Source organism: Penicillium longicatenatum (genome assembly GCF_028827895.1).
Source record: "Penicillium longicatenatum strain IBT 33135 chromosome Unknown contig_7_segment0_segment0, whole genome shotgun sequence".
In the NCBI taxonomy this organism is placed as follows: Eukaryota; Fungi; Ascomycota; class Eurotiomycetes; order Eurotiales; family Aspergillaceae; genus Penicillium; species Penicillium longicatenatum.
The window spans coordinates 3,519,527-3,543,466 of NW_026643124.1; the positions used below are offsets into that span (position 1 = coordinate 3,519,527).

Here is a 23,940-nt window from a genome sequence, read left to right on the forward strand (position 1 = left end):
TATAAGTCTGGGTTCTGGCGTATAGGGGTATCAAGTGTATAAAAGCAAAACCGAAAGCCCAAGAAGCGGCAAGGAGCGGGGAAGGCTTACAACTCGGTCTTCCTGTTCAGACGGATGGCTTCCTCGTCAAGGTCCTCGTCCCTGCGAGCTTTCACAGTTCCTGAATGACCAAGGAAACCTTCCAATTCCATCCATTCCGCAGTAAAAGCGGTGATAAGTAGGGTCCAGTCCTCCACCGTATTCATATCCAGATGCTCTGCATCATCATCTATAGTATGCCACACGGACGAAAATCCCTTGAATGGCACAAAGTCGATAACATGCAAAATATCTACGCCTCGCGCCAGGAAAGGAATGTGGTCGTCTTGGATACCACCCTGGGAAACGACCTGCTTCGAATTTTTGGATGTATCAATGAACCATGGGTCGGTTGACGAGGACTTAAATTGGCCCAATGACCTCAAGCGTTGTTCCAGATTACCCATATTTTGGTAGGCCCAGTGAGTAGTCTGGTAGAAGGACATGATATTGGGACTCTTGGAACCCAACAAATCCAACAGAACGAAGAGTGAAATAGAGGATAATTTTGTTTTGAATGTGGACATGGCTGGGTTCATTTCTTGTTCCCAGGTTTCTGCCAAAGAGCGGGCACCGTAAAGAGAGTCAGTACTGCTCCATTGCTCGAATGCTTCTTCGCCATCAAGGAAAAGCACCTGGATTCCACCCTCTTCCTCGAATGCAGGGTCCATCCCCTTCTCCCGCATGGCAGCCCATTTCTTCTCCAGCGCGGCGTCGATAGTGCGCATTGCATGCATTATCATCGCGCATGGCGCGGCACTATCAATGGCGCCGATAAAACCCTCTGGTGTCAACTTGCTGTCATAGTGTGCGACTAATGTGAGACGTTCAACGTCTCCGACCGGGGCGCCTGGAGGATCACGGTATGCGATAATGTTGACAAACGGTACCTCTTTACCATGAGATACAGGTGTTTTCGACGTAGAATTGTGAAGCTCGAGCTCCCATTTGGGCACGGTCGTTCGGATGTAGTTGACTAGATGATCGAGGACCGCATCGTGGCCGGGGGTGCCAGGGACCCGGGTCTGAAGGATAGGAGACAAAATAGCACCATTATGAATATCAAATTCTTGACTCGGTCGTGGCAATGCCTTCAATGTCTCATCAGTGAGTCCTTCGTATGCTTGTCCAGGGCGTAGCATAAGAAGTAAGCCGAGGCATAGGAGTACGAAATGGCCACATAGGCTAGAAGTCAAAGACATGACGATGGGACGGCCGGGTTGCTATAAGCTCATGGCTCGTAAAGTGATAATAGTGCACAGCCAGAGTGCTAAGCTGGCCCGGCACTTCAGGGAATAAGGACAATGGAACAGAGGGAGTTGACGACCTTTGGGTCCAAATAGAAGGAATGCCAAGGCGGTCGCGGTCGTTATCGTCGCCCAGCACCGCTTTCCGCTCGGGGAAGAACCTCCAAACTTTCTCAACACCATGCGACATATTCTCCTCCACCCTCAATTGCGCGCGGCGCTTCCTAAAAGAGTCCAACGGGACTTGCGAAGTCAAATATGGGCTCGCTTCAAATCCCAAGTCCCCCGACCCTCCAAGCGCCATGAGCCAGCGACCCCAGAACCCAAAGAACTGAACTCAACATCGGCACGAGTACCAAACCCGAGTCCTTCCAAAACAAACCTTAGAAGAGGTACTTGGTTCCCTTGGCACAGTTCCATAGGTTACATGCTAAAGGAGACTTGCAGGGCCACCGGAACGTATACTGGTTTACTATGGAGGAACTGGCCGAGCCATGTTCCTAGGCATGCTACGGGTATCTACCATTCTTCTGTTTGGTGCTGCATGTTTAATCGTGGCACCATCTTGTTACAACGATGAGAATGAATGGTATATTACACCACTAGGTATGTCATATCTCAATTTTCTCTGTCTTGGCATTCCTGGCTGCATGTGAGAACGAACCTGGCATTAACCAGTATGTACACAGTGATTGCCGGTGGTGCGATGCCCATGCTTTTTGTTGCTTTTACATCAGCACCCTATGTCAACTTTGTTCATCTGGCTCTCCCTGCTTTTGCCCGGAGATCCCGTGAAGCGGCAATTCATTATGCTAAGGATCTACCGCCAACAGCAATCCTATATCTGAACACCATGCGGTTCAACACTATCCCTCGGACAATTCAAGTGCGTGTTGGTGATCTCATACCAGACAAGCATGGATTGCGTCCAGTCGTCTTCCGCAATACAAAGCCGGCTGAGAGGCCCTGGTGGATGGGGAAACATCCGACCCAGTTCTATACCGGCGATCACAGCCAACCTGGACGCCAGTCTTCGGCATTCTATCCTGAAGTTTGGCCAAGTATCTTCCAGCGCATCCAAGGCAAAACACCAGGGCCGAGCAAGCGTTAGGTGATAAAAGATGTCAGATTTTTGGCTATAACTGTATGATATTTACTGGCAGCTGAAGTTAAAATGTATGATACCAGGACTGAAGCCTACATAAAAGAGATTACTCGTTCTTTAATCGTCTGGTCGATCTATATGCCGTCTCATTACCTATTGGTAAAATTTTGGAGCAGAAAATATCACATTCACACTTCACCTTCTTCAGTCACTTTCCTGTCGGTTTCCTTTTCTTTCATTGTGATAGTCGTCCATCTCCTCACGTCCTTCTTAAAATCGGTCTAGTTTTACCTTCCAACCTCTTTACTACAAGAAACTTCTTGATCACAGTTCAACCCTTCCGAACGTGAATCTTTCTCTCTTGGTTTCCTTTGGATTCACAACCATTTCATTACCTCGAACTTTCTCTCCATCAATTCGCTCAAGATGTCAGCTACTTCCAAGACCACGATTCCTGCCAAGAAGCCCACGATCTCCCATGATGACCTTCTTGGAATGTCAGCTTCGGAGATCCGCCTTCTTCTCCTAGCTTCGGTTGTTCAAGACAAAGATGCCAAGGTGAGTAACACTTGATATGAAAATTAGATCTCCCTTGCCCTTGACTTATACTAGACGTTCGATAACCTGACTCATGCTTTCACTAGCCTGATGCCGAACAGATTGCCCTGATATGCGGTCTCACCAAGGGCAGTGTTAAGGTTTTGATTCCCAAAGCCAAGAAGAAGCTCCTGGCCAATATCGAAGACGGCCTTATTCCATCTAAGTCTCCGGCCACGAAGCCTGTCGCCGCCAAACCCGCCAAGCCTGCCAAGGCTACCCCAACTAAGGCTCCTGCTGCCAAACGCCCCCGAAAGCGCAAGGCCGAGCCCGAGCTTGGGAGTGACGATGAATCCGAGTTCGAGGCCCTAGTCCGAGCCGAATCTTCTGAGCCTGAGCAAGGACAGCAGCAGGACGTCCTGGGGTCTATTCCAGATGACTTTTAGACTACAGTCTTTCTTACTCGCATCATTTTGCAGCCAAAAACATCTCACAGTTTATCTAGAGACTTTGTCACGTCCTTTCAAGCCAAGATGGGGGGCTTTATTTTCCGGGCATTCGATTTTCTCATGTGGACTTCATTTTTCGTGTTTGCCCGGTGGCTTTGTTTATGCCTTTTCGTGCTGCATCGGTCACCACTTTTGTAGTTACGGCGTGCTCATGAATCCCCAGTTACTTCATCTTTAGCCTTGCAGAGTTGCGTTCGCATATACGCTAGCATTCGAGAATCTATTTGTGTCTACTTTGACCAATATAGTCGTAGTCAACATTGTAGCCAACGAGCGCAATTGGAAACTTTATGGTCTATTTAGCCTGTAAACAAAGGGTCAATCTTGCCGGTACAAACAGGATAGGTACCTATCACTTCCACCAGACGACCTTCCAATCGTTTGTTTCAAGCTAAGAAAATTACTTAGATAATTTCCACGAATTGGTTCTCTTATTCTTGATCAATTCAGTGAGTAAAAACTGAAATTGCCTAATACTGTAGGCTTCTACACCTTAGCCGTGAGATGTTGATGAGAAGAGACTTACAGGTCGGTTTTCACATAGGAAGAACTTCTTAGGTATGAATACTGGCTTCGAAGGTATTGTAAACCCAATTTAGACATATAATTCAACATTAGAAGATACCATCAATAGATCCCGTACACGCACGCCTTAACCTGAGATATCAGAACAAAACAGACAAGATAATGAAGATAGTCGGATGTTCGAAATGGCAAAACGAAGAAAACAGATCCGATAACAGACTCCCCTCTTGGGCAAGATGTCCACCAATTTACTTTTAAAGAGACTCAATAGCTTTACGCAGAACCTCAAGGCCAAGGTCGGTAACTTCGTCCGCACCCTCAGAAGTCGACTCTCGCAACGCCCAGGCAACATCACTCCACCAACCAAGGCCAACATAACCACCACCCTTGCGGCGTTCCAGACTCTCTTTCAAGCGACTGGTATGCTCCCACTGCTTAGCAGCCTCCTCCGCGCGCTCGATAACCTTGTTCGAGATACCACACATAGATGCACAATGCATACCGAAACTGCCCTCCGCAACGCCCTGTTCAAGCTTGTATAGAAATGTTACGCGGCGCTCAGTATCGTCGACATGGATGGCCATGCGCTTCGGTGCGATCTCGGGATGGTTCTCGAACTCTGCAGCGAGGGAGTGGTAGTGTGTAGCGAAGAAGCCCATTGCACCGATGTGCGTGGCGATGTGGTGGAGCACAGCTTGTGCGACGGCGACACCGTCGTACGAACTGGTTCCGCGGCCTAGCTCATCCAGGATCACTAAGGACCTTGGTGTGGCCTCGGAGAGAATCTTTTTGGTTTCGGATAGTTCGACGAAGAAGGTGGACTGGGCCGCAAAGATGTTGTCGTTGGCTCCCAGACGCGACATGATGCGGTCGACTGGGGTCAATCGTGCAGATTGGCAGGGGAGGTAGCAGCCGATTTGGGCCATGATTACGGCAACACAGGTCTGGATTTGGTTAGTGATCGGTATGGGGAATCAACAAAGCATAATGGGGACATACCATGCGAAGGAGGGTGGACTTTCCGGCGGCGTTGGCACCGGTAAGTAGATCGATGTTGGGTTTGTTACCACCGAGCTTGACATCGTTGGGAATGAAGTCTTCGACTGAAGAAAGAAGACAAGGGTGACGGAGCTCCTCAAATTCTAGAACGCTTCGTTCATCCTCCACAAAGACAGGTCGGCAGCTAGGTTGACCAAGGGAGGAAGAAGCCTTGGCCAGACTGATCAAGCAATCCAGCTGGGAGATGATGCGGACAGCTGCGAGCCATGTACCGTAGTGCTCATCAAATCGAGCATGGAAGCGGCCCGCCACTTCCTTGACGATCTGACTGTGGGTTTCCTGGGCCTCCTGCAGCTTACGGATCAGGCTTCGGAGCTCAGGGAAATAGTATCGCTTAACCTGCTTGGTAGCGGACATTTGATCCCAGTCCTTGGGAATATTCTTAACCTTGACAGGCACTTCGAGCTGGTAAATCTCCTTACCATTGTCGCGGTAGCAGATGGAAGTAGAGCCCAAATCACGGCGTGACTTCTTGAGGATGTTGTCCAGATCTTTGTGCAGCTGCTCAATGACTGCTTGCGAATTATCAAAGTCTTCCTCGACACCAGGCTCTGGTACGAGAATTCCATTTTCCTTGGCCTTGGGTCGATCAAAGGCCGTCTTCCAGTAACCCAGAAGCCCAGTCAGATCAGGCATTCCGGAAATCAATTGTCCGATGATACCCTCGCCAGCACCAGATTCCTTGAGGAGACCCATAGTGTAATCAATCTGCTCGAAGCCCTCCAGAACACGGACAAAGTCTTGGGCCTTGCACTGTCCAGCGTGGACTCGAGAGATCAATCGTTCCAAGTCGGGCATCTTGGTCAACTGCGAGGAGAATTGGTCGCGAATACTTGGATCGGCGTTCAAAGCATCAACAGCATCCAGACGGGCATTGATTCTCTTTGCGTCCATCAATGGATGACAAACCCATTGCTTAAATGTTCGTTTGCCGAAAGGTGTGATGCAGCAGTTGAGAAGCTGGAACAAAGTACCCTCAGCACCTCCATCATATGAATTTGCGAAGATTTCCATGTTGATCAAAGTCTGGCCGTCTAGCACCAGGCTGGAAGCCTTCTTGATAGGATCGTACCATGTGAAGTTGCCGATGGTAACTAGATCCTGGTCAATCTTCAGGACGCGGAGGTACTGGACCAGAGCACCGAAAGCCGACATGACCAGCTCCTTCTCCCGAGCTTGGCGAAGCGTCTCAGGCCAAGCCTTGATGTTCTCGTCATCCTGAGACACGAAGTACTCTGCTGCTTCAAGCTCTTTGAGCGTAATATCAGCCTCCCAGAACTCCCTGCCCGGCTTCAAGTGATTCCAAAGCGTAGTGGGTCCAGTATTGTTCTTCAGAATGCGCATTGTCTTTGTCGAAACACAAGATTTTTCAAGCAGCAATTCCTGAGGGCGGGTCTGGGCAACAAAGGTCTCAAACTTGGTCATATCCACATCGTCTACAAACTCAGACATGAAGAATTGACCTGTCGCTGTATCAACAAAAGCAATACCGAATGCGGGGAGGTCACCCACAATAGCCTCCTTAATAGCAACACAGTAGGTAGACATATCATCCTGGAGCATCGACCCTTCGACGAGGGTACCTGTTGTGAGAACGCATGCCAGCTCACGTTTGATGATTTTGTCCTCCTTACCGCCCTTCTTCGCATCTCTCTCACGCATTTCCTTGCCCAGAGCAGATTCAGACTGGTCAACACGTGCAATTTTGAATCCCTTGGCCACGAACTGATTTGCCCAGTGAGACAGACTCATCTCCGGAACACCAACCATGCGCATGTTGACTCGATCAGTAAGTTTCAAATCAAACAGCTGATGGCCAATGGTGGCATCATTCTCGTACAGCTCGTAAAACTTTCCCTTCTTGAAGAAGACTACGGTGTCCCAAAACTTCTGCTTGATTTCCCAGTACTGCTTTTCGAATGGCGAGAACTTGGACCAGGCCAGAGGGGGAATGTAGATGGTTCGAGGATCATACTCTGGGTGTCCTTGAGGGTTACCGTCAATATCTTTGATATTCGCAAGCCAAGGATATCGGTCTTCGGGCTCTTTGACATGGGCCTTCTCTTTTCTAGCCGGAGCTTTCGATTTCGATTTCGCTTCCGCAACACGCTCCTTGCGAGGCACAGTGTTTTCGGGGTCAAACTTCCATTGTTGAGCAGTGCTGGTTGATCCTTCGGGAATGTCGAGATCGATGTCATCGTCAGCTGGTGGAGGTGGTGCAGATGGTGATTGGTTCGAAGTCTTGCGTGATGACTGAGTGACTGGTCTCTTACGCTTCGGTGCAGGTGCAGCGTCTTCATCCGAGTCATCAGCAACAACGAAGTCGTCCATTTCTGTGTTCAAGTCAGTTACAGTACCGGGTAATCATTAGCTCCGAGACACAACATACCATCATCTGAGTATCCAGCATCATCCGCAGGCTCTTGGAATTCTTCTTCGTCACTTTCCACAACGGTCTTTTGTCTTTTGCTAGCCCGGCCATTCTTCCGGCTCGGGCGGAAAATGACCTCGTCGTCCTCTTCGCCCTCCGAATCGGATTCCTTGTAGCTGACCTGCTTCTTCTTGGCCTGAGGGGGATCGTAAGTATCAGGCCATTGTAGGTTAATTGCTGAAGTTCTACATACCCGACGAGAAGGTGACATTGTGGTGTCTTGTACTTTATCGCCTTTTGTCTAAAAAAAAAAAAAGACTGGTCAGCGTCGGAAATGCCTGGTGCACAATCGGCTGAAACTAACCTTCACGCCAGCATCCTCCTCATCTTCGTCCGGAACAGGTAGATCACTACTTGGAACAGGACTCAAATCCGCCGCGAAACTAGAGAAGCTTCTTTTCTGGGTTCCAGGTGTTTGTTTGGTCGCACTAGCACCACGGTTCTCGGAGGCTCGTTGGGCGGGTGATGATGCAGGTTCACGGGGTTTGGCAGACGAGGGAGTGGCAGGGGATGATTTCTGGAAGAATCCCAGAATAGACTTTTGGCTTTTCATGTTTTGGGTGCTGGAAGTCGTTCGCTTCAGCGCAGTTGAGGGCGGCGTCCCGGTGGGCGATGAGGCATCGGCCTTGGCCATTGTTGGTAATTCGCTATTTATGCAAAGGATGCAATTAGGGCAATTGAGGGCTATAGAATGCGCATATAGAAGTCCACTTGAAGCATCGACGGGGTATAGGAATTGTTCGGATGGAGTTCAGCTTGGGGATTGTTGGAAAGTGATAGGAGATAAAGCCCGAGGGCGCGGATCGCGCGTCGACGCGTAAAGTGGTGTCTCGGCGGGTCCTACGTATTACCACCTCCTTACAGTATTGCGCCCAAAAATGATGCAGAAAATGTTTTGATTAATTCACAATGCAAGATAATATACAGATGCTATACGCTACATATAGAAATATAACTAAAACTACAAAGCGGAGATGTTATTCCAGGAGCTCCAGGCTTATTGCACGGGATCAGGCGACTGTTGCCATCCAGGCGCAGTTAGTCCCTTTTCGCGAAACTCCTCGTCACTAACAATCTCAACCATCTTGAACTTCCACTTTCCTAACTTGAGCATGAGAAGTTTTTCGTCGAGGATAAACTCTTGTGTCTTTTCCGCAGCCCAGGGCCGGATAGGAGTAAAGGCGAGATCATCGGACATTGGACCGCTATCTCCAGGACGGCTACCCACAGCAGCACCGTTGTTAAGGATCACTCGGTGGCCCTCACCCTTGGATGCGACAAGCCCGGCCGACCAAAGGATCTTGTTAAATGGCTGGTTGTAGACCAGGGACTTCGGGAGAATCACTTTGGCGCTAGGCATGTTGGCAAAGTTGGTCTGAGGAGCATAAGCGTTGCCGGATTGGGGGGTGGCATATCCGGCTATAGGCGATTGAGCATGGCCCGGAGGGGGATTGGAGCTCCGAGGCATAGGTGAAGGTTCGCCCTTTGAGGACCTTGAACGGAAGAGCTGGCGGTGTTGGAGGGATACAGCATCCGCCTCTTGTTTACCGTGGATCAGCTCCACGAATTCATAGGCCAGGCGATGCTGAGCAACTCTCTTGGAAGGGTCAGTGTTCTGTTCCTCCATAATAGTAGCGATCTCGGGCAGAGGAATAAAGGTAAACAGCTTCAAATAGCGCTCTACTGTGTCGTCAGGGGTGCGAACAAAGAACTAGACCCAGAGTTAGACAGATATTAAACGACCGCAAAATGTGAGCTTACCTGATACAGCTCGAAGGTCGATGTCATGTCTTTATCGAGCCAGATTGCATTTCCAGCTGATTTTCCAAATTTCTCACCCGACGCCGCTGTCAACAGCGGCGTGGTAAAACCGATGGGTCGGTCCAACTCTGAGTCCAGAGGATTTCGAACTTGTTCATTGGCGGTGTTGCGACTAATAGACTTCACCGCATCCATTCCAAACAGAATGTTTCCATACTGATCAGACCCTCCAACCTGCACTTGGGTTCCTTTTTGGAATAGGTGCCACCAATCCCAGCCCTGCAGGAGTGGGTAGGAGAACTCCGCAAAGGACATTCCATCGCCTTGATTCAGTCGGTTCTTGACACTGGAAAGCACGTCAGAAAGGTACAACTGAACAGTCGCAAGAATAAAAGACTCACGTATCTCGGCCAAGCATAGGGCCAAGTCTCATATACGCTCCAAGGTCGCGCAAGACCTCAACAAATGGCGTAGAGTTCCACCAAGTGTTGTTGTTGACCAAAGCCCGTTTCCAAATCATTTTTCGCTCATAGCCATGCCTCCTGCCATACTGCTCGATGCTTGAGCCCAACTTTTTCAATTGCATATGCATGCTCGCCATGTTCGCCTTTCGCACTGAGGTGTGGACCTGCTCTCGTCCCTTCAACCGGCCGGTGGGATCGCCAACTCGAGATGTCGCACCACCCAACTATACTGAGTTAGTCTAAGATCCAATACAGCTCCTAAATGACATATATGCAAAACTCACCAGGAATGTGACCGGAAGACCCCAGACATATCCCCAGGCCAAGACCATGAACGGCAACATGTGGCCGACATGCATGGAGGGCGCTGTAGGGTCGATTCCGACGTAGATTCCGGCCCGCTTTTCTGTGAATACCTTGTGTAGTAATTCGCGCTCTCTGAGATCCACAGGTCAGCGACAAATTTTCTCCAATTTCATATAGCGTCATGAAACTGATTCAAGGTAAATCCATTGTCTCACTTACCCAACAACATCATGCAATAGCCCTCGCTCTTCCAAATGAGCAGCGAAGTTCTTCCTCTTGCCCGCCTTGATCTCTTCAGCGTGCTTCGCCCATTCCTTCTTGCCATCTTCTATGCGCTTCAGATAGTTTTGTGTAATGCATCGTTGTTGCTGCTGTAATAGACGCTCGGGGTGCTGGGACAATGACACGGGACGACGGAGTTCGCGGAGTAGTGGATTTGTTTGCGCCGCTTGAGAAAAGCTGCGTGCTCCTTGTGGCATTGGTTGCAGGGCACGGGGGTTGTACCATTGCGCTCGAAGGAGCGGGACCGACCGGGACTGCATTGAGCTGATCTCTGACTGAAATTAGCTGCAACGGAGCTCGCAATTGTAATTTGGGGAGCGATTGAAATTGTCCGCAACGCCGATAATCACTCCGATAAGGAGTCGGAACATTGTTGATGCGGCGCATCCTTTACTATGGGAATATACTCGAACGGATCAACAATCTTAGATTCTTAGATAATTTGGTTCCCAATTTATGATCTTGATGAAATATAACAATCGAATCTCGAGATCTAAATATTCTAATGCAAGTAATCAGCTGACAAAAATCTGGATAAAAGCTTCATTGCTCCATCCGCTGTCGAGCTTCATGGCTTTCCAAGCCGCAAGAACATCAATCGCCAGCACTTGGCTATCCTCCCCACCTTCTTTCCAGATAGTCTTCTGTGGCACTGGCTGTCCAAGGATCATGACCATGAAGTCCCGGGCAATTTCTCGGCTTTTAAGGCAAGATAAGTAGATGCCAAGGGTCCCTAACGCCTTCAAATGAACGTCAACTCGAAGACGACCATTCTGAACAATAGAGATTTCCGAACTAATCACAGCAGCGGCACCAGTCATCTTCCCAAGGAGACCAAGAACAGCCACATGAGTCTGGCTCTCGCCGGAAGTATTGCTTCCTTTGATTGTGAACGATTGGGTCGGGTATGCTGTGAGAATCTCCCACGCCCTCTCCTGCAAAACGACGGACACAAGAGAATTCTGCGCCCGCGGCTGCATTCGCTCTGTCACCTTGCCACTTGTGTGCGCCCGGATGATGTACTGGCCACTTGAGTCCTCATGTACGCCGGGGAAGTCCATTAACGAGATCATGCACGATGTCTCGGCAGAGTGGATGTTGAATAAACCCAGTACTCCGCTACCAGTCTTAGCCCAACCAGTGTAGCTTCCAACACGCAAGATATGACCCTCGTTGTAATCATGATAGACATCGATTGTGCGACCAATGATGCTAGGACGAAGGATCACAGTGCCTCCTTGGACTGTCGGCGCCGTCATTTGATCTAGTAGGTCCAGATCGTGCTTGCCCGGCTCATCAGTGATGTATACAGGTCCACCAGACACGCAGCGGGCAGCTGCATGGAAAGATGCGTAGGGATGACTGGTCTGGAACATATCCCAGTCAGGTAGGGCATTGAGGTATCGAGTAAAAAGCGCATTGTGTGCATTACAGAACACATGCCATGGGTGAGACGCAGGAATTTCTGGGAAAAAGTCATCAGAATTCCGCAGCGCAATTGTCGGCTTGCTTGTTGGGAGCTGCGAATGGAATATCATCTGCGGAATCAATGACATGCACGAAATCGCACGGGTGCTAAAGTGCTTCAGCGAAGCGATGGACCACGCATCTTGGTAAGATGTCATGAATCTTTTGCGATCCTGCGGATCATCGAGAAGGTCGAGAAAGAACTGAGCATCAGTCTTGACAGAGTCCACACCGGCAGAGGTAAGGTAATCATAGAACTCGTCATAGAAGCGCTGAATATCCTCTGGGTCAATGGCGAGAATCACGCCGTCTGCAATATCATGTGCAATGGGACCTCCAGCTGCAGGATCTTTCACTTTGACTTCTTTGGTTTTATATTTCTTCGCAAGGTCGCTGTCGGGGCAAATACCCCCCCAGTAGCCCAATAAGGCGTGCCAGACTGCAACGTGCTGAATTTTAGGGTGAGATTGGCGAATTGTCTCAACGGCCTGCTTTAGGCCTCGAGGGAAGGCCTTGGGATTTGCCTCAAACTCCTTCCAACGGCGTTTGAATTGAGACTCGCCTTCATTGTCAAGGCTCTGCCAATTGTCATCGATAATCAAATTGACGATATTGATTCCACGATTTTTCAAGGCATCTAGTGCCCCCAGAATTTTCTCTTCGGTCAAATTTTGGCCAAGACCGTTCCAAGTGCAGTATGTGAGGCCATCAAACCATTCGGTGAGCCACTGTATTTTCGCATCCTTCTCGACAATTACTGTATCATCCCCAAGGGGAGATGACGGAGGCTCTTCCTCTAGTGCGCCACTGGTAGATTGGGAAAATGGTTTCACCACTTTTCTTGCCTCGTACACCAAAGCAGACATGGCAACCTCAAAGTCCTCTGCTACCGCGGCAAGAACATTAAATTGAGATAGCTCTTCATTATCATTCTTGACATTGATCAGTACTTCACCATTCTCGCCGGACTTGAATGTAGTCAGGACATCGTTGATTCCTGAGACGGCCAGTAGAAGGAGATTTGTTCCATCGTTCCGCAAGAAAGAACACAGAATCGCATCCTCTGTTAAATGAAACTTGTGCTTCCCATGCCGAGGACCCAGCCACGGGCTCCATATGCGCACCAGTGAAAAGTAATTCAGCATAGATGAAGGTGTTCCGAGTGCGAGTTGTGTTAAACCAGAAACGCCATTTTGAGCCGCGTTTGCCTCTCCAGATACTGCCCAGAGTAGAGACCCCGGACAGTCACTGCGACGGGATTCAACTTGCACCTTAGACGAGAGGCCATCGATATATTTCGCAATCTCTTCCTTCGCATTCAGAGAAGAGATATCAGATGATGATATTCTTTCAAGCTCCGAGTACTGGGGAGCGAATACCAACTCGCCATCATTGACTGGATGCTGTTGGCTTGCCCATTGCCACTCGGTGTCAGGGTTGGTCCGGAAGCGTACTGTGAATTTGGCATGACCACCAGCTGCTGGGAGTGGAATCTCCCCTGAGAACACATAGCGATAGAAGTTATAGTCGGCTTCATTACCTGTCAGTAGTGGTGCATGCGAGGAGCCAACTTTGCGTAATGGAAGGTCTTTCCATTCGGAGCTGGTGATGTTATGCCAAATCTGTGCTTCCCACGATTGTTGCGGGAGTGACGTGCTGGACTCAATGACGACAGTAAAGCGTACCTGGCACAAAAGTCAGCATGTTACACAGGACAGTATATAGTTGGTTGGGGTTTTTGAGATGTTGCATCCGTTTCTTTACTCACCGCATCGACTTTTTCAGGCCGCAATGTCTTCGGCGTTCGCTGCAGACAGGTCACTTGCCCCAGGGGCGGGTAAGATGTTACTCGAGCGAAGAGACTCATTTGAGCTGGCCGAATAAAAGTCGTTTGAGATGGTTTTAGGCGATCGGCAGGTCCAACAATGGGAAAGGTGGAGGTCTTATTTCTAGTGTTGACCTGCATTGGTGGTTGGGAGGGGTAATCAGAGGCGTATAGAACTAACCAACCGGAATTCGATAAGGGAAGTGTAGCTTCAGCGCTAAGAAGGATATTGGGGAATTACTATGCAGCTTGGTTTCGGATCCAAATGGTCGGATTCGGAATACTGTTCTTGGGAGAGGTGTTTGTAGAGTACTCGTGAGCCACGATAAAGAAGGCGGGGAAGCTCCCCCAAACTGTATTTCCACCTCAACTTTCAAGGTTGTTGTCTACCTTACTAGGTACATGTCTACGTATCCCGCCAACCTACTTATTCACCTCAAATTTTGAATACTCGGAGTACATTTTTGTCCATTTCGTTCAGTCTGAAATACATTAATGACTTTTAAAGACAAAACGGTTCTTGCCCCGGCTTGTCTCCGTGTCCAAAGCGGAAGTTTCACTACTGCAGGTGATTGATCACTCTTTAGTTGATCTTAATAGCTAGCTTTCCGAAGTGCTTCTGGGCCCACTGTGCATCTTGTTAGTGCCTACTCATTGGATGGATCCGAACCAGAGATCTATTGCTTACCATGTAGTCGTACGCCTCCCGAGCCTCGTCAAGACCAAACACCTTCTCATCCACAACGGGATGGATGTCGTTGGCCTCAATGGCACGAATCATGTCTCTCATCAATTCCTTGCTACCAACGTACACACCACGAACGGTGCAAATGTGGCCCAAGGTGTCTACAACACTAGGCTGGGTCTTCGGGTCGACACCACCGAGGAATCCAATCACACTGATCACTCCCTCATATTTGATGGCTTTGAAGCTCTGCTTGAGCGTTCCCGAACCACCAACCTCGATGATATGATCCACACCAGCACCGTCGGCGGTCAACTTCTTAGCAGTCTCACCCCAATTCTCATCCTCCTTGTAGTTGATGATGTGGTCCGCACCCAGCTGCTTCAACTTCTCAGCCTTTGATGCAGAGGATGTGGTCGCGATCACGGTCGCACCGGCGGCCTTAGCGAACTATATCCACAAAACATCACTCATTAGGCATGATAATCGCAAATGGCTGCTATTTTTCTTGCACTTACCTGCAAGCCGAACATGCTGACACCACCTGTGCCTTGCACCAGGACATATTGACCCGGCTTCAGAGGCTTCAAGCCATACAGGGCATTCCAGCTAGTCAATGCAGCACACGTAAGAGTACTGTTTTCAATCGCGGAGAGGTTCTTCGCGGCCTTGACAAGACCTTTCTCGGCGAAAATACCATATTCGCGAAGCGTGCCGTCGATCACACCACCCAGACCGGTTTGTGTGGCAGGAATGTCGATTGGACCATACTGATGACCTTGGTTGAAGAGCGTCGCTACTTTATCGCCCTTCTTGAACTCGGTCACCTTGGATCCGACCCCAACGACCTCGCCCGCGCCGTCCGATGCGGGGACAACGGGAAGCTTGGTCGGGAATGGGTACATGCCCTGCCGGAAATGAAGTTATTTCGCTGGTCTATGCTCAGTTGTTGGTCCCAAGGATCTTACCTTGGGAATAATCAAATCACGATAGTTCAGCGAAGCTGCCTGAAGCTTCACCAACACCTCACTCTCTCCTATTTGTGGGATCGAGGCTTCCTTATAGACCAGTCCATCGAAGCCATTGTCCATGTTCTCAACCACCCATTGTTTGCTTGTCGCAGCCATTTTCAGAATTGATAGTAAGCTTAGCAAGATCTGATGGATTGTATCTCACAAAAATCACAGGGATGGTGGTTTCTTTTATAATCTGTACAAAATGTTTGACGTCACGATGTTATGTGCGGCCGGATCCACTTCGCGACGGCCCACTTGGTGAATTAATAAGAAACCAAAAAAGTCTCCGTACTACTTAGTCGGACAAACTCAATCATCCATTGGCCGGTCGGTGACTTTTTTCCCGGTTAGATATCTCCAGTCTCACGGACCCGTTTCCTAGCTCTGTCCAGCGAAGCGCTTGGGTGGACACGGAGGCATGGGATATCCACAGTAATTTTCTTCAATAAAGTTAAGCAATGAAAAAAGTTTCATTCACAAAATAAGAAAGAAAAAAAAAACCTTTCTGAGTGTTGATGTGTCTATACTGGGATATTGAGACGGAATGGTCAAGGATCAAATGAATTGACTATGTTTGCTAACTTTCGAACTATAATTTGGGGGTTCCCACTCTTGCTACACGACGTGTCGGTACGTTAATATGAGATTTGTCAGTGGTTTACCGATACGAAAATTGCTGGTTGCACGTGTGTTCTCTTAAATGTGCATGATCATGTGGGAAGTTTCCTGCTCTGAGATGAAAATGCTTTCCTTCTTATACATCCAAGTTGGTACTATACATCCATTCCAATCGTTCAGCTCGTTGGCTGCCCTTGGCGGCTTCTTATGTGCATTGATACATCAAGATACAATTGATTTTTACAAGAAGTCTACTCAAATCCCTAAATGATACATGGAGTCTGAGACCATGATCGTCATAGTAGCGAAAATCACTGCTATTCCCCAAACATCTAACGCACGGCCCCACCGGTACCCTGCAGAAACAGCATCATTGTCAATGTTCAGAGAATTGTTCCCGAATCCAACTGTCCGTAGCCACGTCGGGGTTGTTCCGTTCATGTCAAGAACATCAGAATGGTACCCATCCAGAACTCCCTGGAAAACCACACGAATGTCACCCATAGTATTTGACCCCCAAGTTGCAGCGTCACTTTCGGAAGATCCAATACCATACGCGGATGCCTCAAATGTCCCAGCTAAAGTCAAGTTGGCGGTTTGGTCGTCGAAGGAGACACTCATCGAGGGAGCAGCGTAGTCTGTCCAATTCCAATACTTGCTCTCACTCTCTTTCGAGAATGGCGCGACCCCTAAACTCCAATTTCCATATTCGACACTCGTGTTGCATGCGGGCATGTGGAAGCTACCAAGGCCCAAACTTCCTTCATCGCCAAAGCTTTCGGTAGTTAATCTGAATGCATCATTTGATTTGGTGGTTGTCATGTTCAGAAGATCGGAAGCCTGAATAGACACGAGTAAATCGCTATCGACAATCTCAGATCTACAAAGTTAAGCATCGGTGTTCATTAGAATAGATTTAATCATCGTCATTACTCACGAAGAAGACATAACCATCCACCACAAAGGATATCCAGGGATACGGTCGTCTATAGTCGTGGCCCAACTATTTTCCAGTGGAATCAGATTGAGAAAAAGATTGACTGCGTTTGAGCCGGAATTATATGTCCCACGCTCTGCAATTGTCAGAATGGCCTTCCATTTCTGCGTCATGGTGTAGTTCTGCAAAGGCGAGCAGAGATCTTTGCTATCGTAATTGTTTGTTGAACCGCTCTCGCCTGCCCGAGGAATAACTGTGATCTCAGCCGTTGCGTTATAGTATCTGCATATATTGTTAGGGGTCATTTCGAAGGAAATTCGTCATAGTTTCCGGGAGAACTACTGACGATCCCACCCATGGATACATCCAGGTTAACCCTGTGACATTTTTCGGACGATAGCTTTGAGAGGCAATGTAATCTGGATCATCTGCAGCAAGAGCCACAGCCAGCAAGCTTGGTAGGCAGAGCAGGACCAAGAGACTGGTCAAGAGACCGTTTATATTTGAAGAGCACGAGAAGTAGGTCAAACCTGAAATAGTCTGGTCCATCCTTCGATGCGGCTGTATTTTGCTTTAATAACTTTCAGGGGCATAGAATGCCTGACTTTTTATTCGAAATAAGTCTGGTGCCTTTCGGACTTATCCGTCCTTGACCTATGGCAATGGTTCATCCATGCGCTAACAGATTAGCGGGACAAAGCAACAAGACCCTAGTGCCTTAAAGAGAATGGGCGGAGAATAGGCCCTGGCGGCTCGCCTAAACAACCGACTCCTCGCCCAGAATTTTCCGGAATTATTTATCAGTAAACGTCTAAGCTATAGATATTCTCAATAGAATTGAATATCTCCGAGAAACAAGAATTTTGCCGGGGCTTTGATCAACTATGGACACTCCTCTTGTCTACCCAACTGATGGGTGCGATGACTTACGGCTTATCCCGAGGCACTATCCCAGAAAAGGGTCGCAACCCCGAATTTGGTGGCTCTGCTCATGAAATAACTGGCTACCGAAAGGTCACATCGCTTATTCCACACCCCACTTTTCTGGACTCGATTCTGCTCTAGACGCTTGTCCCGGATATACATGGGAAACTTCAAGTGACCCCTTTCTCATTTTTTGGGCCCTGGGATATTATATCGCAGGGCTAGTATTAAACCTCACCTTAGCTAGTGTCCCCGTCAAAATGGCATCACCAATTGAAGTCTTTGCCCTATTATCAAAGACTTGTATGATATGTGCCAAGGGATTTACGAAGCTTATTTGAGATGAGCCTCTTTTCTCGATCATCTCCCCCTATACCGGAATAAACGGAGAGTTAGGAGCCGACTTCCAAGTAATATACATTGTACACGAGTCCGATACACAAATATCTGCGTTTCTGCCACTTGACATCAGCTTTTTCCATCTGCCGTGCAGTACTTGGCTCGTGACTTCCAAGCATGTATGAATACACTCGAGAATAGCTTTCTAGCATGCTCCAAATACCTATCTACCTGTTACGACACTTCCGAGACATATAGGTCCGATACCATGTTGCGATGCTAAATAGCCTCTCAGTTACACTGAAATTCCAAGGCAAGTGACCGGGCAAAGCTACTGCAATAGGACAATGGGGATTATGAGCAACGAAGACCCGGGTAAAGCTCTCGGAGCCGACGAGCTACAGCCCTCTGCCAATCCGGGGAATATTGATCACCTCATTTGCTCCACCACGCTCAGATCCAGAAAGATGACCACTTGATTTCAGCAATTGGAATTCGGTGAGAGTTAAGCAAATTCTTTTTGAACCCCCACGTGAGCATCTCAAGGTCTGAAAACGAGTCATGGCGGCGTGAAAGCAAGGTGTTGTGTCATTGATAGGTAAAAGTTGATGAAATTGACTAAGGATATAATAAGTATAAGTCCTTACTCGCTAATCAGTCCGCTTCCTTTTTTCCCTTCTTTTCGCATCTTTTTTCTTTCTGGAGGAATGGCATAAACTCCGAGTAGGGGTGCAGCCATAAAGGTCACAGCCGTTGCCCTATCTGAATTTCAAGATGTGTGGTCTAACTGCCAAAGCGGGCTCGTCAACTGGTGCGTCAGGTACCATTTTCCATGTCTCGAACCCAATCCTTACAGGCTACGCAGTCTGGAAAGTCCTGTAGCAGGTGTGAACGGTCAAAGACTCTCAAAGTCTATGCGTCTATCTGAAAGAGATTTCACCTTGCAAGTTCCACGAGGGAAAGTAAATAAGAGGCGGCCAACCATGGATCACCTAAATGCCGGCGCTTATGTAGCTCGGGATCCACTGAGGGGCCCAGCAATTGTGCAATCCGAAGCTAAGATCACTCAATACATCCTGGCATCCACTTAATCTATGGTATACAAGTACCGGAATTTCGAAAGCACGAGATCAACAGACCGCGTGTCAAAGCCTCTCAATTACGACTTTCTATTGGCGTGGAGGGGGAGGGGTAAAATTGGGAGGGGCAGGAGTGGAAAATAAATAGATCGCCATTTCTTCGGCTTTCCCTCTGCTCATGAGTTCATATTATTCTTGCCATTAAGAGAAACTTCTACACACTTTATCTTCATATCATTGATCGCAATGTCTCTCGGACGTACCTACAAGCTTAACTCAGGCTACGAGATCCCCGCTGTCGGTCTCGGTACTTGGGTACGTTGCTCCCAGCTATCCAGCAAGTTCGAAACTCACTTACTCATGCGTAACAGCTTTCCAAGCCCCACGAAGTGGAGAAGGCAGTTGAACACGCCTTGCGCAGCGGATACCGTCACATTGATGCTGCAGCATGCTACCAAAATGAGAATGAAGTCGGAAATGGCTGGAAGAAGTCGGGCGTGCCGCGCGAGGAGATCTTTGTAAGTTGATCAACTTCTGCGAGTATATGTCAGGCTTCCTATGGTATCCAATACTTACTCTTTCAATGTCTAGATCACTAGCAAGCTGTGGAATACTCACCACCACCCCGATCATGTCGAGGAGGGTCTCAACCAGACCCTGAAGGATCTCCAAACCGACTACGTGGACCTATACCTGGTATGCTATCTACAATGGAAGACCAACCAATGGAAGAGCTCCCACTCACATTACTTGTGCAGATCCATTGGCCCGTCGCTTTCGAGCACACCAACGAAACTCTCACACCGACCGATCCGGTCACGAAGCGATTCCGCATAGCCGATGTTCCGGTAGCCGACACTTGGGCCGCTTTGGAGAAACTTGTTGCTTCAGGCAAGATCCGCAGTATTGGCATTAGCAACTTTACTATCGATGCTACCAAGAAACTGCTCGAAACTGCGAAGATTGTTCCTGCTACAAATCAGATTGAGGCGCATCCCTTCCTCCAGCAGCCAGAATTGACAAAGTTCTTGAAGGACAAGGTGAGATACCTCCTCTTTCCTCCTTCTCATAAGACAACATAACTGAAGCAATCAACACAGAACATTCTCATTACAGCGTACAGTCCTCTTGGAAATAACACTTTCGGTATTCCGCGGTAAGACTGTCAACCTGTTATATCGCTTGATTTAATCATACTAACGTTAGACCCCAGTGTTATCGACGACCCGACTGTGGCGGAGATTGCCAAGAAACTTAACAGGGACCCCGCTCAGTTGCTGATCTCGTGGGCTATCCAGCGGGGCTCTGCCGTGCTGCCCAAGAGCGTTACGCCCTCGCGCATTGAGAGCAACTTCGAAGGTAGGATAACCACGGATGAACGGTTTGGCATGAGACTAAACTTTTTGTAGACTTCATTATTCCCGACGCAGAGTTTGAGGCTCTTAACAAGTTGGACCGCAACGCGCGATACAACTATCCCTTCCGTTGGGGAGTGGACGTCTTTGGGGAGCTGGGAGCTGAGGAGGCTGAGCGCCGAGCTGAGGAGCATGCTGCTAGCCAGCGATAAATGTTTGACTAGACTCTTTAAGTTGATTGGCTTGAAAATTTGAGAACTTGAATCTATTCAGGCGGTGTGAAAAATAATAGGAGATGTATATGAGATATGCGAGAGTGAAAATATATTCTACCATTCTGAAGTACATACGATTATATTTCAACGCCAAAGGACTCACCAAACCGGCTGGGGAGATCAGTATAGAATATCTCTTAATTCCCTACTCACATGTCTTGATATTTTTGGATCCATATAATACAGGAATAGACACGGAAGAGTGGCTAATATTGGAACACTAAGCGCTCGTATCCAGAAATGCAATCTCGAGACACGTTCTGTTGTCGGACCCACTCAAACTTCTACTTTACCATTGATGCGCAACGCAGTCAACACACTCTGCTGGTGGGCAGTACATTGGAAAAATCACCCGGTATAATAAGAAAGCAACCCACAATGCCAACGCAAGAAGGCCGAATCACGAAGCTCAAAGCCCGGCGATCTCAAACGTCCGCACAACGCGTCCCCAGCCAAAAAAGTAAGACAACTACCAGCAGCACTCAATGTGATCAACAACCTTCAAACATTCTTATTCGGCATTCTATATAGTGAAAGGCCCAACGTTAAAGTCAGACAAGCTAATCGCAACCCTCCAGGTCAAGTTCCATTAGTCGAGCGCACGAACGCGCTAAGCATCGAAGACTTCATCTCATTCTACGTGTCTCCACATCAAGATGCATCATCTAACCAATCAACCAAAACCCCACGAGCCAATGAGACAGAGTCAGTCCAGCCAAAACGACCGCTGCAAAGCAATGCGGCACGCGACACGTCGCTGGAAATATACTCCGCCGCAACCATCTCTACGGCAGACCTAGACGCATGTCTAGATCTCGTCGAACTCACGTCCAGCGAAGCCTATGCGGCCTCCGGCGCGGGCTGGTCTCGGCCTAAGAAGCGAAAGGAGATGAAGCTGCCGGATATGAAGTACCTTATTGTACGCGACTGCGCCGCGTCCTCGGCTGATATACGGCGGGAAGCCGGTGTCGGTGCCGGTACCGATAAAGCCGACGAGCCGAAGATTGCGGCAAGAAGCTCAGAGAATGTGAATGGCAGTCTGAACGGAAGTGCGAATGAGCATGCCAATGATAAAAGTGGTGTTCTTGGCTTCTTGTCTTTCATGATTACCTATGAAGATGGAAAAGAGGTTGTTTACTGCTACGAAATTCATTTGGCGGCAGCGGCTCGGGGGCGAGGGCTTGGGGCTTTGCTGATGAGTCGGATGGAGGAGATCGGTCGGTCGGTCGGGGTGAAGAAGGCTATGCTGACGGTTTTCAAATCTAATGTGAATGCGTGCAGGTTCTATGAGAAGGGTGGGTATGTCATTGATGAGTATTCGCCTCAGCCGAGGAGATTGCGGAATGGGACGATCAAGGAGTTTGATTATGCGATTTTGTCAAAGCGCTTGGAGTGAATATTAACGTTTGGAGTTGGATTTATATAATGCTTTTTTGGCTATGAGTTTTTGAGCATGAATGAAATCATGATGCGATGGAAATGCAGGCATTTCATTATATTATATTTGTTTCACCTCCTGTCCTTGGGACTCCGGATTGGCTTGCTCCCATTCGTCTCTGAGAGCCGCAAAGATGCTGTCAGCCAACAGGATAGAAAGGCCTAGACTCCAGACGAGAGTAATAGCATAGAAGAAGTTGGCGTTACCAGATCCAGCGTAGATCCACAGGTGGTAGAATGCGGGGCCAAGAAGACTGGAGTAGAGCAGTGCGGAGACTGCGAAAAATGTGTATCGCATCACTGTTCATGATTAGCCTGATGTGTGACAAAATGTGATTTGCAACGTCAATATGATACTCACAAGGGAAGAGATGCCGGTACAATGGTAGCAGCGCTAAGTAGAGGGATGCATCGGAGATGCTAGGGTATGGCTTGAAGATTGCAAAGACACCCAAGAGAGAAGTGATAATAAACAAGGGCTGTCGTCGCAAACGGGCAGTGAAGCCTCCCACGTAGCTGGCCAGGTGAAGCCAGAACACGCCCAAGAAGAACTCCCGGAAGGAGTCGAACATCTCGATGAAGAAATACCACCACAGACCCACATTAGGAGTCAAATCGGGGACCAGCAAATGGAAGCCATAAGTGGCGGACATGAATTCCCAGAAGTTCCCAGTGACAAGGTATGACAACGCTAGTAGACCAGCGATGCTAGCCAGTAGTATCGCTCCATGTCGTACAAAGAAGACCACAATGTTGGGGGTCTTGGATGTTTGTGTTTGTTGGTCATAGCAGAGCAGCACCAGTGGAACAAACAACAATGCTGGGTAAAGAGAAAGGTATGATGCAAATCCTAATGCCAGCACTGCGTTGATGCTATTTCCATCGACAGCATTTGAAACAGCGTAAAGGATTCCGGTCGTGGTGAAGACGCTCGTTGATCGTGCCAAGCAGGTCGCGATAGTAAAGGGGTTGAACAAAAACCTGTGGCTAAATTAGAAGCCCGTATTTTCCCATGCTACTATGCAATAGCACTTACCAAGCTGCAATGGACACTCCGTCCCACCGAATATGCTTCCGCATAGCAGAATGTAGTCGGGTCTGCACCGATTGGCCCGATTCCGAGATGGTGATCAAGGCATGCGCATTTACCAGATCGACCAGAAAATAGAATATGGCGGTAGGGAATGGGTTGGTCTTAACATCTGGCAGCAACGCGAATAAGGGGAGGAGGAGCGGCGCCTAGAGTACAATTGGTGTTAATTGGAGTCGCAACGAAGCACTTGCGATCTGCTCACCTGGTGGAAAACGCCTCCATCGTAGGGTGACACATTTCGAATGTAGAGAAAGAGCCCTTCTTGAACTATTGTTCCGAATTAGTGCCATTTTTGGGGGTTGTCGATGAGGATATTGGGGGTAAATAACGTACGCCGCTTGAAGCTATTGACCGGAGTCGAGACTTCTACTCGGCCTGTGAGCAAGTCGGGCAACGAAGGGAAAAGACAGACAAGAAGTAGCCGCAGCACAAAGGCTGCACCAAATACAGCAACCTTGCGTCTGTCTACCGCCATGACAGCGAGTTGAGAGTTGTGGAATTGGCGGGATCAACTCAACTGATCTGTCCCTTTACTCCCGTTGCCTTGGAACCACGGACGCCCGCACCCGCACGGGCCAACTGACCG

At 48.6% G+C, this 23,940-nt stretch overlaps 11 protein-coding genes across 11 annotated transcripts; 4 read left to right on the top strand and 7 right to left on the bottom strand.

The window, feature by feature from the left end:
• Nucleotides 1-86: 86 nt before the first annotated feature.
• On the bottom strand, nt 87-1,280 carry N7484_011567 (glutaminyl-peptide cyclotransferase family protein; the record flags this gene model as incomplete). The annotated part of the gene is made up of 1 exon (XM_057121954.1): nt 87-1,280. The coding sequence occupies one exon, from the start codon at nt 1,278-1,280 to the stop codon at nt 87-89; it is 1,194 nt and encodes a 397-aa protein (XP_056967708.1).
• A 226-nt stretch (nt 1,281-1,506) lies between these two features.
• Nucleotides 1,507-2,436, top strand: N7484_011568 (uncharacterized protein; the record flags this gene model as incomplete). Its single annotated transcript, XM_057121955.1, has 3 exons — nt 1,507-1,717; nt 1,773-1,931; nt 2,015-2,436. The coding sequence occupies 3 exons, from the start codon at nt 1,507-1,509 to the stop codon at nt 2,434-2,436; spliced, it is 792 nt and encodes a 263-aa protein (XP_056967709.1).
• A 420-nt stretch (nt 2,437-2,856) lies between these two features.
• Nucleotides 2,857-3,413, top strand: N7484_011569 (putative histone h1.3.; the record flags this gene model as incomplete). The annotated part of the gene is made up of 2 exons (XM_057121956.1): nt 2,857-2,988; nt 3,075-3,413. 2 exons carry the CDS (start codon nt 2,857-2,859, stop codon nt 3,411-3,413), a joined length of 471 nt encoding a protein of 156 aa, XP_056967710.1.
• Nucleotides 3,414-4,255: 842 nt separating this feature from the next.
• Nucleotides 4,256-8,125, bottom strand: N7484_011570 (mismatch repair ATPase MSH6; the record flags this gene model as incomplete). Its single annotated transcript, XM_057121957.1, has 5 exons — nt 4,256-4,945; nt 5,001-7,393; nt 7,450-7,627; nt 7,685-7,732; nt 7,796-8,125. 5 exons carry the CDS (start codon nt 8,123-8,125, stop codon nt 4,256-4,258), a joined length of 3,639 nt encoding a protein of 1,212 aa, XP_056967711.1.
• Nucleotides 8,126-8,488: 363 nt separating this feature from the next.
• N7484_011571 (tyrosine--tRNA ligase MSY1) lies at nt 8,489-10,564 on the bottom strand (the record flags this gene model as incomplete). Its single annotated transcript, XM_057121958.1, has 5 exons — nt 8,489-9,202; nt 9,253-9,598; nt 9,654-9,940; nt 10,001-10,154; nt 10,242-10,564. The coding sequence occupies 5 exons, from the start codon at nt 10,562-10,564 to the stop codon at nt 8,489-8,491; spliced, it is 1,824 nt and encodes a 607-aa protein (XP_056967712.1).
• A 255-nt stretch (nt 10,565-10,819) lies between these two features.
• On the bottom strand, nt 10,820-13,737 carry N7484_011572 (putative raffinose synthase protein Sip1; the record flags this gene model as incomplete). The annotated part of the gene is made up of 2 exons (XM_057121959.1): nt 10,820-13,456; nt 13,540-13,737. 2 exons carry the CDS (start codon nt 13,735-13,737, stop codon nt 10,820-10,822), a joined length of 2,835 nt encoding a protein of 944 aa, XP_056967713.1.
• A 442-nt stretch (nt 13,738-14,179) lies between these two features.
• On the bottom strand, nt 14,180-15,408 carry N7484_011573 (zinc-dependent alcohol dehydrogenase family protein; the record flags this gene model as incomplete). Its single annotated transcript, XM_057121960.1, has 4 exons — nt 14,180-14,224; nt 14,285-14,731; nt 14,800-15,189; nt 15,250-15,408. The coding sequence occupies 4 exons, from the start codon at nt 15,406-15,408 to the stop codon at nt 14,180-14,182; spliced, it is 1,041 nt and encodes a 346-aa protein (XP_056967714.1).
• A 762-nt stretch (nt 15,409-16,170) lies between these two features.
• On the bottom strand, nt 16,171-17,157 carry N7484_011574 (uncharacterized protein; the record flags this gene model as incomplete). Its single annotated transcript, XM_057121961.1, has 2 exons — nt 16,171-16,795; nt 16,853-17,157. 2 exons carry the CDS (start codon nt 17,155-17,157, stop codon nt 16,171-16,173), a joined length of 930 nt encoding a protein of 309 aa, XP_056967715.1.
• Nucleotides 17,158-19,440: 2,283 nt separating this feature from the next.
• On the top strand, nt 19,441-20,761 carry N7484_011575 (uncharacterized protein; the record flags this gene model as incomplete). The annotated part of the gene is made up of 7 exons (XM_057121962.1): nt 19,441-19,509; nt 19,566-19,712; nt 19,786-19,890; nt 19,953-20,234; nt 20,295-20,350; nt 20,408-20,553; nt 20,604-20,761. The coding sequence occupies 7 exons, from the start codon at nt 19,441-19,443 to the stop codon at nt 20,759-20,761; spliced, it is 963 nt and encodes a 320-aa protein (XP_056967716.1).
• Nucleotides 20,762-21,202: 441 nt separating this feature from the next.
• Nucleotides 21,203-22,220, top strand: N7484_011576 (N-terminal L-serine N(alpha)-acetyltransferase NAT4; the record flags this gene model as incomplete). Its single annotated transcript, XM_057121963.1, has 2 exons — nt 21,203-21,284; nt 21,403-22,220. The coding sequence occupies 2 exons, from the start codon at nt 21,203-21,205 to the stop codon at nt 22,218-22,220; spliced, it is 900 nt and encodes a 299-aa protein (XP_056967717.1).
• A 102-nt stretch (nt 22,221-22,322) lies between these two features.
• Nucleotides 22,323-23,829, bottom strand: N7484_011577 (GPI-anchored transamidase subunit GAB1; the record flags this gene model as incomplete). Its single annotated transcript, XM_057121964.1, has 5 exons — nt 22,323-22,561; nt 22,623-23,242; nt 23,298-23,500; nt 23,557-23,621; nt 23,688-23,829. 5 exons carry the CDS (start codon nt 23,827-23,829, stop codon nt 22,323-22,325), a joined length of 1,269 nt encoding a protein of 422 aa, XP_056967718.1.
• Between the last annotated feature and the right edge of the window lie 111 nt (nt 23,830-23,940).